General features: G+C 31.1%; 1 protein-coding gene across 1 annotated transcript in view; it reads right to left on the reverse strand.

Annotated features, from left to right (window-relative positions):
* Nucleotides 1–8302, reverse strand: part of LOC106644845 (uncharacterized) — a 2208360-nt gene extending 2200058 nt beyond the window's left edge. Inside the window, exon 1 of the mRNA XM_089592443.1 lies at nt 7943–8302. Within this exon, the coding sequence (XP_089448569.1) occupies nt 7943–7964 (22 nt within the window). The 5' untranslated portion in view covers nt 7965–8302. The remainder of the gene's footprint in view (nt 1–7942) is intronic.
* Nucleotides 8303–12949: the final 4647 nt, after the last annotated feature.

Here is a 12949-nt window from a genome sequence, read left to right on the forward strand (position 1 = left end):
TAGTCGAATCGCTTACCCACTCTGCATTTAACATCAAAAGTTTAATTATTAAATGCTTTATTTAATGGAAGAGCTTTTTCTTAAACGATTTTTCAGAAAACTAAGAAATTAGAAAGTCTTGGCAGAGCAGCTTTCCGAAGTTTTTATACATATTTATTATTTTATAGCTTACTTCTTACTTCAAAGGAAAGTAATTCATTTTTAATACAATTTTTTATATTTTATCAATATTTTTAAAAATTAGGAAAAAAAATTTTTGTACTCTACAAATCAAATACTTATTTTTTATTAAATCTTATTAAAAAAAATTTTTGTATACGTTATTAAAGTAATTCCTTTACTTAATAACGTTGTTTACATACTTAGTTGAGGAGAAGTTCAGAGAAGTAAGAGGAACGCTAATGTGTGCAGTAAAGCTAGCAAGTGTTTTTCTAGTATTAAGTATGATTAGTTTACAGCATCTTCGACATGTTTTATTGTTCTAACAAAGCACAATCTTTTCTTTTCTAAGTCATACTGTCTATTTGCGGTAAATTTTTATTTATACGGAACAAGCTTCGGGGTTTTTCATGTAGATGAAGAGTAGGTGATTCTGATTTGTTAAATAAATGGATTGAAGATTCCAAAATTTTGTAGTGATATGCTCCACAAAAAAAGTGGAGCAGTGGATAAACTTGTCAACTAAGGATTCGCAAAACTTTACGCTGACCACTCAGCCACAACCACCACCGGGCACGACTATATTAATTGTACTTTCAGACTGCATTCTATTGGGTTGTCAGTTGCCAACACACGGGCACTAGTTTGACTGAATTAAGATACGTCTAAGATACTTTCCCAGTTAATGGACCATCATCCCCAATGACACCTTTTGCTCCGTCACCTAATGGGTTTTTTTTATTATTTTTTTTTTGTTATGTTTTTTTCTGTTTTGTTCTTTACTTTTCTTCTGTGTCGACCAACAGCGTGCTCTGTGGCTTACTGTGACAGCCCAAGAGTTTTTTGTGTTTCTTCTGTTGCTCCTTGGCTATTATTATGTGTCAACTTTACTGCGTGCACTATGGCTTACTGCAACGGCCCAAGGGCTTGTTATGTTGCCTTGTATCATTGTTGTAGTAACTGAACAGGAGACGTTTTTTATCAGCCATCGGAGGTCATAAAGATTTCTTCCAAGTTTGTGATGGATGATCCGGCACACATCTGAGTGAATTATTTGCGTGCGTTACACACTCAATCGACTTAAGCGATAACCTAATCTACATCCCACTGCTGGCACCAAATTACGCTCGTAACAGAACGAGCTTCGAGAATTCTCATGTAAATGGGGAGCAGATTATTTCAATTTTTTAAATAAATGAAATATAGAATCTTGAGTATTGTAGTGCAATGCTCCGCCACAAAGGTGGAGCAAGGGCTTAAACCCGTCAAATAAGGATTCGTAAAACTTTACGTCCCAATTCGATCGTAACGTCCCGTTCACGATCTAGAAGTTACCAGTACCATAACGAGTAGAGGTAGTTGTTCTAGAGGTTACGCATAGGTTAAGTCGTAGCTTAATTCGCAACTATCTAGTAGCTACCAATACCGTTTTGAGTGCAGGGTATTACCCTCGATTTTACGCAAGAACAATTGACTATTTGTTTCCACGGGTTGATACTTATTGATGCCGTAATAAGTAAAACCACATCTGCGACCAAAGAGAATAGGAGAAAAGACAACGTTAACTATTTTAATACTTGAAAACAACTAACTTTCATTTTAGTATTAGGATCGTAAACGTCAAGAACCAGCATGAGGCGTCCGATTCCAAAGTTTAAACAGCACTCGTGGAGGACCGTATGATAGCAGGGACGGACTTAAATAAGCTAGTCAACCGTTCCAGGGTGAAGTCGACTGCCTTTTTTTGGATCTTCGAGACTTTTTATAAGGAGTGGCAGACCTGTATCACGTGCTGGCTCAAAAACGACGCAGAAAATCTTGCCGGGGAAGATCTTGGGGGAAAAGACAATATCCAAAGATCTAATTGGCTAGAATTGCTCCAGCTTAGCCACTTGAAAACTGGCCCTTCCCACATCTGGCTTGCTCTCCTACATGCGTCAAGAGAAAGAAAGGTGATTCATTTACTCGAGCTCTTTCTCTCCCTTTTACATCCAAATTTAACATATTTTTCATGTAACTTAATATTAACATTAAGATTAAACATTACTTTATTTTACCTATGCTAAGCACTGTTCATTTATCTAACTGAGCTTGAAGCAAAAAGAGCACTAAAAGTGGCTTCATATTTAGTCTAAATGTTTGTTGAAGAAATAAGAGGTGTGTTATGGTAATAGCATTAACTAGAAACCTTGAAAACTGTAAGCGGTGAACTAAATGACAGTAGCGGTAGCCGCTACTACAACATTTACAGTTATAGTTATGGTAGTAATAGTAATAATTTATAATAATTTAGCTACAATATAAATGGTATTTATAATGATAGTACAAAGTGCGTTGCCTATCGGATTTCCTTCATTAGTAACTTAACTAGGTTCGTAAGTCATTCATATCCCTTGTTAGTTACAAAAGTATTTTGGAATGTTAGTAGCATGCCTAGCTCGTATATTTTTCTTTGCCTACTCATTGTAAAAGTCGTCAGAAAGTAGTGCTCTGGGGATTTAAGAATTCTGTTACTAATATTGGGGTGGCCGTACAGACTCTCGCTCGGCATCTTCAAGTCAGGAAAAGGAGAAAGTGCTATGGCTTTTCCGTTTTCCTTTACATTTGAAGAAGTAGCAAAGTCTTAATAGATTACAAATTAGACTGTTGTAGATAATTTATGAAACTGTTGGTAAGATTAAAAGGGGATACTCAGGAAATCATGTGAAAATCAGATAGTTCTTTGAAAGTTGGTAAAGCTGTTTGCTAACGGCGAAGTACGTGTGGGTTGTTTCTAACTATATGTGTATAATATTATGTCTCAGTGCAGCTATTTACAGTTGAATTTTTTCATCTATTAGTTTTTGCACTAATTTCATTTCTCTGCTTAAAAAGTACGTTGCTTGCCTTTCATTCCCAGTCAGCAAAGGCCAGCGCACACGTATGTGAGTCATGTATGGTTATAGTACCACAGCTACGAGCAATCTTCGTAAGTAATTCATTTTTTTTTTACATTGGCCTCTGCTTTCAGTTCTTTAAAAATTGGCTCAGAAAACTTTGAAAAAAAGGGAAAAGAAAAATAATATGGATACACCGATGTTTCACTGTGTTATTGAAGATTTTTTAGAAAATTTTACGATAATTCAATTTAGCATTCATAGAACAATTTATACTGTGAGATCTATTACAATTTTTCTCGAAGTATATTTGGCAATTACCGAGCTTGTACACTTTTATTTTTTTATACACCATACATCCAAGTTAAGAAACTTCTTTTATTCTGATAAAGTATTAAAAAATGATAAAAACTTTATTAATTACCGTAATTTAAGGTAGTAGTTTAGTAAAACGACTCGATGATAAATTTTTTTTAATTTAGCGTTAGGCTTAAGTTTGCTACAGGTTATCACGAGTCTGAATTTGAAGATGCCTAGCCGTGTAGTTTCGGAGATATGAAAGTTTTACTGTTGATCTTGTAACACGTGAGAGATAGGAACGCGCTTCGTTGGGGTAGGATTTTAAACGAAATTATCTATAACTTTTAAACGGAACGATTAATTCTTTTAAAAAAAAGGTATGCTATAAATTATATTATCAATAAACTGAATGCTAAGTCCCAAGAAGCCTTGCCGTACAGTTTTTGTATTTCAGCTTTCCAAAGTTAAAAACTATCGTGTAGTTGCGTTAGAGGGACAATGACAGATATACAGTAAAGACTGCATAACCTATACGTACTTTAAAGCTCAGTATGCCACACGATATACCTAACTGAACTACTGCCTTGAACAAAATTAGCAGATTGAATATGAATAATAGTTTTAAAATCGGTATTATCATTTTCACTTGAAAATGGTCCCCAAATAAATTTTTTATAAGTCATGCTGTTGCGTGGAAAATTCTGTCGAGGTTTGATGGCGTCTAGAAAGAAGGCAAGGTTATGTTACCGACTTTGCTATTGATGTTTGATAAATTGCACATCACGGTAGAATAAGCTATCATGGTTGCTTGGGTAAATAATGGAAATTAGAAGAAAAAGCCAGGGTGTGCTGTAATAAAGAAAAAAGGAAGAAAGGAAGTTTTTAATTTTGGGTTGTAAAAAAAGGGCTAAAAAAAGAATAGATATGAGAGAACTTCTTCACGAATTAAAAAAAGTGCAATTCAAGAGACTTTTAAAAGCTAGGACATAAAACCATCGAGTATTTAATATACTCATCGAAGGGTGGTCCTGATTTCGTATATTAACTATCTTAGGGACGCTCCTGCGCCGCTGTTCTTGAAGTGTCATCCATAGTTCCATCGTGTGTCTTTCCGTTAATTTTATCACTGTAACCGTTGATTTCTGGTAGTTCCAACCATTTTCTCTCCAACAGTTGTAATTATTAATTTAATTTAGGAGTTTGTTCACTTGTGGCATTTTGCTATTAGAATAAGAAGTCTTACTGTTCCAATTGTGTTAAGATTTTTTCCTTGGCCTACAGCTTTTACGTTTTAACATGATGATGCTTGTTAGTTTTTCTCTTATTTCAAAGAAAAAAAGTTAACCAATAATTTAGAAATTTTGCTGTAATTTTAACATCGTCAGTTGTCTCGTATAGGTCAGGGGATCTATCTTGAAATACAGTACATCAGAGTTATTGACAATAGCAAGCTTTTTACTGTGTAATAAAGTAGGAGTTAAAGATACTTTGAAGTTCGGTTCGTAGAATGAATAAGAATTTTGTCGGCTTTGTATTTGCATTTATGCACTTATAAGGAGTATTATTGTTCCTATCAAACAATTACTTAAAGAGCGAGAATTTTGTTATTGGTAATGAGATTGCAACAAACTATTTTTATTTTTGTTAATATGATTTTGGATTAACGGTCATCTTTTGAATAGTATTAGTCATCGTAAGTACACACACACACGCACACTATATTTATGCTCTGCGTGCCAACCCCCAAAAATATTTAAAACTTGAAAATTGGATAACAACATATAATTGAAAATAAAAATCTAAAAAATAATGGACCTGTTTGGTAAATAACCGATGGTTTCTCAGTTTGCTTACTTTTTCTAACGATCTTTTTACATTTAAATATTTTGAAAATGTACATACAACATATAGTCTTGTATCATAATTTTTTATAACACTGTATTGTTGGTAGATTAGAATTATTTATCAAGAAATTATTTCTTTCCTGCTCAACCCTAAGAATCTTGTTCTGAAAGCACTTGAGCCAGGACCAACGTGCATCTGAATAGAGGTGAATTACCTGCAAGTTACTCATGCGTGCAGTACAATGATAATTCATGTACATGCACGCTGGCCTATGCTGACCAGAAATAAAAAACAAAATATTGTTCGGCAACTTTAGATGCAATATTTTTACTGGGAATAGTTAAACTGAAGGGTAACATCAAAAGCGAACATAATTTTAGATAAGGATCGAATAACAAAAAGTTAAATATTAGTGTAGCTTAGAATTAATACATATAATTAAGCAAAAATTAAAAAGAAAGCCAGAATCTTTACACATGATGAGAAATTAGCAACCAGTACACACTACATCACTAGCAAACAACGACATTACACCTTAACTATGACAAGCATGGTGAACAACTTTACTAACTTTTAAGAGATAATCTGATTTTTATCATTAAAATTCACAAGCTTATGATTAACTGAGTAACTCTTTTTGCATCGTACTAATAATTTCATTAGCATACTGCAATAGTCTTATTTGTAACTTAGTTAATTGTTAACACTGTTTTCCAAATGTAAAGGAAAACGGAGAGTTAACACTTCCTTTTTTCTTGACCCAGAGATGTCAAGAAAGAGAGGGTCTGTACGCCTGCCTTCAATAGGGGTAACGGAATTTCTCACTTTCTGATGTACCACGAATTGACTTGCTCTTCAAAAATATGTTGACTTCAATTCTACCGAAATTTTGCATTATTTTTGCAACATTACAAACATTCGAAACTACCTATCAATCTTATTATATTAACTCGCGACAGGCAAAGTACTTTTATTTTCATCATCATCATTCTTATTTTTATTATTACTATTATTATTATTGATATTATTATTGTTATTATTATTACTGTAATTATTATCACTACTACCAACAAAACTATAATTATAAGTTATTATGGCCATGGCCGATGTTACTGCTGTTTAAGTATTAGTGTTAGTTGATATATCGTAACAAGCCAATCGCTTATTCACCCAAGCATTAATTGAATTATAAAGCGATTTTTACCACTCTTTTTGCAAAGAGTTTAGTTGAGTAAATAAACGGTGTTTAGAATTAGTAAATATAACTAATATTTTATTTTAACATCAATCTTAAGTTACAGTGAAATTCTGTAAAATTTGGATGTAAAAGAGAAAGGAGGGACAAGAGAAGGTCAGCCAGCTTAGACTGGAGCAGTTCTATCCAATTAGATTCTCAGCTATTGTTTTTTCTTCAAGATTCTTTCCCGGCAAGTTTTTCTGCGTTGTTCTCCAACCAGCACGTCACTGAGGTCCACTAATCCTAATAAAAAGACCCAGAGGCTCCGAAACTGCAGACTCTCTTAACTTTTACCCTTTAAACGGTAGACTGAGCAGTAAGAGCTAGCCTCTGCTACCACCAGAATTTTTATGAGAACGTTTAGTCCCGTGCAAGATGCTCCTATGCTAAATGTACTTGAGATGAGCAGTCACTGTCTGCTGTCAGGTTATTTGTTCTGAATTGTAATCAGAAATCTACTGTCATCCTTTATATCTCATTTTTCTTGAACACTCGTTATAATCATAATTACGCAAAATTTGAGCTTCTCTTTTAATATATTTACCACTTAGAAAAAGTAGACAAATATTTTTAATTACAATGAGTAATTTTTTTACATGAATAATATTACTATATTAAACATATTTTTTATTTATGCAAAGGGAAATAATTTTTCTAAGAAATTAAATCATTCCCATGAACTTATGGTTAGAAGATTAAATTTTGTCAAGTTCATTTAATATGTTAAATTGTAATTCCTAAATGAGTTAAAATTTGTTTATAGTAGCTATTAATTTTATATGTATCGTTAGCTTTACAAATTTGTAAGACCAAAATCTAAGAAAGCTCCCATTCTGTTCTACTTTCCGGTGCAGCATTTCTTATGTATAAATCTTATAGTACTCTACTGACTGGTATTTGAATTTAAATAAATTTTAACTGACAATCACTTTGGACTAAAACAAAATGTTTATTTAAAATAGAATACATTAATAGAATTCATTATTGTTACATCCTACGCGTATTAAAGCTGTAAGTTATTATTTGCATTGATTTAAAGTAACGTTTACATTTCAAACCAGTGAAAACCTTGATAGTTAGCACTAATTTTGTTAATGTACAAGAACTAGATAGCATCATACTATATAAGTTACTCAAATGGTATTTTACACTGAAAAATGAAGCAAAACTTGATCTTCTAAAGATATTTGTTTTATAAGTTTGTAAAGCTAGTAGTTCATTTTAAAGAATACAATTGATTGAACCTGTAAAGAAGCTTTAGAGACTCTTTGATGTGTATTCAGTTAACACATCAAATTAACATGACCTTTTATTTTGTTAAGAAGTAAATTTTACGGAAATTGAATATAAACTTAAGATAATATTATAAAACTGATAAATCTTACTATATATAAAAATTATAAAGTATAAGCAGAGTTCTTTACAACATATTTTAACGAAAATAATAATGAAAAAAAAAAGTTTTAAACTGGCATTTGCTTTAAAAGTAAAGATAAACAAATAGTCGTTTTTGCCATAAACTTACATGAAGCCAACTTTGTTCCCATTCTGTTTTTAAAACAACAGTTTTTTTCTTGCTGTAATGTATATGACCTTCAATATTATTGCTACAGATTGTAGTGTAACAATAAGTTTTTATACTTTATCCTATTATGTATTACTTTTAGTTGTCAAAAGTAAGGTTAGAGTATTAAAATGCTTTTGCATCTGGTTAATCAATAAACAAAAAATAAGGGTTATGAAGATTATTTCCTTGTATAACTAGATTCTTTTTATTATTACATTTAACTAATTTTAGCAAACCTATCTTATAGGCATAAAAAACCATTTTCCTAACAAGTAGACTTGGAATACTGATAGTATTGATTTCTGAAGGTCTCCAGAGTTCCCGCGCATCGCCTTTGAGAGTTATTGTATATGAAATAGATAGTAATAAATGTAAGATTGATTTGTACTAGAAAATTTTTTAGTGAGCTTTAAATAAAAATCCTTTTCTATGTAGTCTTCATCTTGGCACTCCATACTTATTGGTGTATTAAAATTTTCTTCCTTTTATTTGATTCAGTACTAAGCAATTACTTAACAACAAGATTAATAGTGAGATTATTAACTAGATAACAACGAAAAGTTAAATTTTAATGAAAGCTTACATAGTGTTAATCAAGATAAGTTGATAAAACTTTTTAAATTTTTTTTTCAATAATACATGGCATTATTGATTAAATGTGCTACTTATTTCTATCAGATAGATAACTAAAAATAAAAAAAATTTTATTATTGAGAAATCTTTGTTCTTGTCGTATAAATGTTCTTCTATTCTTTACCGAAAACCATTATATTTGTAATAATCACTTTCAAAATCAGTTGTGTCTAAATATATGATGCTTTTTTTAACAAAATTAAATTGCTTGCTGTAAGTTGATAAAGGTAATTTAAAACAATCAGACCTGTCATAAAATGTTGTTGAATTATATGAGGTTCTGAAAAATTTTTACGATAAACATACTTAGACTACTTTTTTGCAAAAAAAGTTTTATAGCAACTAATAAGTAGTGTCACAAAAAATCCATTAAAAATTTAGAAACTTTCTTTGATTGTCTCATTTTCCATATCGCCTACAAAAAGTCGAAAGACAAAGTGGCTTTACGCAAACAAACGTTACTTGAAGTACAGGGCTCAGTCAGCAAGCAGAGTTTACAATGTCTGACAATACACATAAATTATAGTAGACAACCATAATTTTAACATTTTTAAATGTTTGTACAAAATTTTAAATTTATCTATTTAATGAAATTAACTAAAGAATCAGTTTAGTAAAAAATAGTAGTGCCACTTTGAAGTGCAGCACTACTGGAGTTTACTTTTTCTAATACATTCTCATTCCAAGCCGTACTATAATGCTGTTGAGTACTTTCTATGTTCGTAAGATGCCTTAGATAGTTCTTTAAGGAGGCTTGGGCGATTTTGAATTAAATGCTGGCTAGGTCTGAAATTAAGAGATTATATAGATAAAATTTGCTAGATTTTTTTAAGGAAAACAAAATAGGTAGGTCAACACATTTATTTTCGAGAAAATCGCTTGTGAAAATTCGTCATTTTAACACGCAACCTTACGGAACCCGAAATTCAATAGACTACCGTACCGCAATAAAAAGCTGTGGGCCCACACATTAAATTGGTACATGTACTTAAAAGTATAAAGAATCTATTATTTAAAAAAAAAAAATAGGATCAACACGTTAAATTTTAAGAAAATAGCGAGGAAAACATCGAACATGAGAATTGTTTTGTTCAGGTACTGTAAGTGCGCATGCGCTGTACATTCATAAACATACAAGCATGAAAATTTAAGTCTAACACAAGTATAGGTATATAATAGCAGATGAGAGCAAGAGAGTACAGTGTTGTCAGCTTTATCGTGGCAGGGCCGTCATCTTTACACAAGGTACCTTGGGAAAACTAATAAATTTTTAAATATCAATTTTCCGAATGACTTTTCCGCGTTTTATTGCTATTTTGTTCACACATGTGTATAATCAAAATGGTTATGAAAAAAATATTACAAAGAATCATTTGTATGACAAGTACCCCACAGGGGCCCCTCAATAGATACGACACCAAACGCCCAAGCCTCCTTAAACAGTTGAAAAAAGTGATTCTTACTTTTGATGATATATAATGGTAACCAGTAAATTTGCCAACTGATTTATTGTCAAAGTATACAAAGAGCATCGGCATCATAACATATGATCCACTAAATCTTGTATATTTTATAAAAGATTTGCAGTTGATACATTTACAATGAAAATTATAATAAAAATTCATCACTTAAAAGCAACATTTAGCAGACCACAGGCCACAAATGTATTTTTTGAATAAGCATTTACTCCAAAATATAATAATTAAAGTTTTATACATACATTATTAAAAGTTGCATACAAAGTAGGCTATGGAAAAAAATAACAATCTAACTAATATTTCAGTAAACCCTTATTCATATCTATCTCCATTTATTTATTACAAATTTAGTAGATATAAAAATCCATTTATAAAGTGTGACTTTTCACTAAGCAAAAGTGCGTTATAATTTTTCATAAACCAAGAGTTTTTAATATTGCTAAATGGTCGATAACTTCACTGACCTTGTTACTAAGTAGCTAGGTTATAAAATTATAAATACAGAGAGTGCTATGATTATAAGCACATCTTTAAAAATAATTGGAGTCGCTAAGTACTTAAGCTTGTAAAAAAACAAAATTTTGTATTGAATCACACTTTGTAAGTGAGTCACATTGTATCTAAAACCATTAACTATAAGGACAAATCTTCATAACTTAGTTCAGTAATTACTGCAGTAACCTTCTCAGAATACACATTTTAGATTTTTAAAACAACGCCATTTTTTCTTGTACTTTTCTTTCATTAGTCAAATATGTATGATTTCCATTTAAAGCTAACTGTTTACGGAAATTTTTCTTAACAAGTGACATACGCTATAAAAGCTCGGGCAATCCAAACTTATAAGCTTTTTTACACCTAAGGTTTATCCTACATTTTTTTTTTATAAATAACTGTGAAAAAATGTCTTAGGAACGTGCTGTAGGGCAGCGTTGTTACTGCAAGTATTAGTAAAACTTTAGTGCCAACTAAGTATTTCGGGTATATGTCCTATTATGTTGCGTTTCAGTAATAGTGTTTAAGATAATTTCTTATCATCTTATATCATGAGCTTCTTTTATTTTAAAAACGCTTATGTTCTATGAAGGACTATTTAGCATTTATTGAGATTAATCTTAACCTTAGAAATAAGGGGATAGAAATATTTTTTTCAAACAGAATTTCTGATGTATAAAATCACTTTTTGTATTAAGTTAACTTCTTTGTATAGTAGCTTGAGAACTGATTGAAGAACTTTTTCTTTTAGAGATAAAATTTTTTTCATTTAAAAAATTATTACTTTTAAACTAAGTTAACAACTCATAAAAAATCAAATGCATTTATAACTTAATGCTTGCATTTTAAGATACTGAAGATTGTAAAAGTGCTACACAAAAACAAGAAACATAGTTTAAAATTGTTTAATTAAAAATCTTATTAACTTTCACTACCTAACATTAGTTTCGGTCTAAATATTTTATATGGCTATTTTAATTTAAAAACACTTATCTTATTGTTATAAATTAAAAAAAAACTCATTGTCAACTTAAAGTTCAAAGAGAAAATGCATTCCGACAAATCTATGTAGTACGTAAATCCATGCGATAATGCAAAGGTACTTAATTCAACCATGTACCGGAAAAACTAAGTTGGTAAAGTGGATACAACGCACACAAGTATTGTAAATAAAATAAAAGAGCGTTTGGCTCATTCTTCTTGCAACTTAACTGATAAACTTATTTTTAGAGAGATAATTCTATGAACGTAGTGACCTTATCTATTTATAAGAGGGTTGACGAATATGATACAAAAGACTACCGACCAATATTACTGCATTCTCATCTTTAAAAGTTAAAAAAATAAAAGTTCTAACTTTTATTAAGCTAAAACTTATTAAATTTTGTAGTTATTTTAAAAATAAGAGCTGCATTAACACACTTGATTAAGTCATTAAGTGAGTGAACTTACAACTTTACACATCAATTTGTTAATGTATGTACAGCCTTAGACTAATAAATCATCAGTTCTAGTTAAGCCTGTTCTTAAATCTTCGTGTATTGTCTTGTGAATATAATTGTGGAAGATCAGGGGTCTAATTGCGCACTTCGATATACGAAATACGGTTCGAAATTTCTCGTTACACCACCAACTTCATGACGAAAACGTAAGAGAAAGTAAACTTTTAGATGTTCAAAGATATATTGTGACTGTAAATTTCGAAAGCTATTGCGTATATCGAAGAACTCAATCAGGCCCTAGATAACAGTAAGCTGGAAGCTACATGTAAAACAAACGCATAAATACTATGATTAGTATCTCTCTTTAATATAAAACAGCGTTCATGAGTAGCACCGACTTTTGTATGGATCTTTACGAAGCAATGGTTACGGTTTACTATCTGGCTGCACGATTTTCAACTAAAAAAAGGGCTGTAGTGAGAAATAGAGATTGTCTAAACATTTCTTTAAAATCTTGCAGTCAGGAAAAGTTTGTACATTGCAGAATAGGTAAATTAATTCCTGAACGCAATATTGTGTAGCTAGGTCTAATAATACTTATTTGTACATTTGTAAACAAGCATATCCAGTAGTAGGTAGGTCTGAAAATCGAAGGTAATGTACCATGTTTCTGTTTAGTAAGATATTTTGTAAAATATCACACAAGTGTGAGACAAGACTTTGATACATTAGTTTCCAACCCTTACAACACTGACGTCTGTGACTACTGACCAGTTATACGATAGAGATATTAATATTTAATTTAAAAAACACAGTCTTTATCTTAAGTTTGTATTTTAATGTTTATAAATACCTTACATATTATCAGTAAGAGAAAACTTTAAACACGCAGTAATTTAGATCTTGTATTAATATTG

The sequence above is a fragment of the Copidosoma floridanum genome, unplaced genomic scaffold (genome assembly GCF_036245765.1).
Source record: "Copidosoma floridanum isolate Cflo_tuat_1 unplaced genomic scaffold, Cflo_Japanese_pri ptg000017l, whole genome shotgun sequence".
Lineage (NCBI taxonomy): Eukaryota > Metazoa > Arthropoda > Insecta > Hymenoptera > Encyrtidae > Copidosoma > Copidosoma floridanum.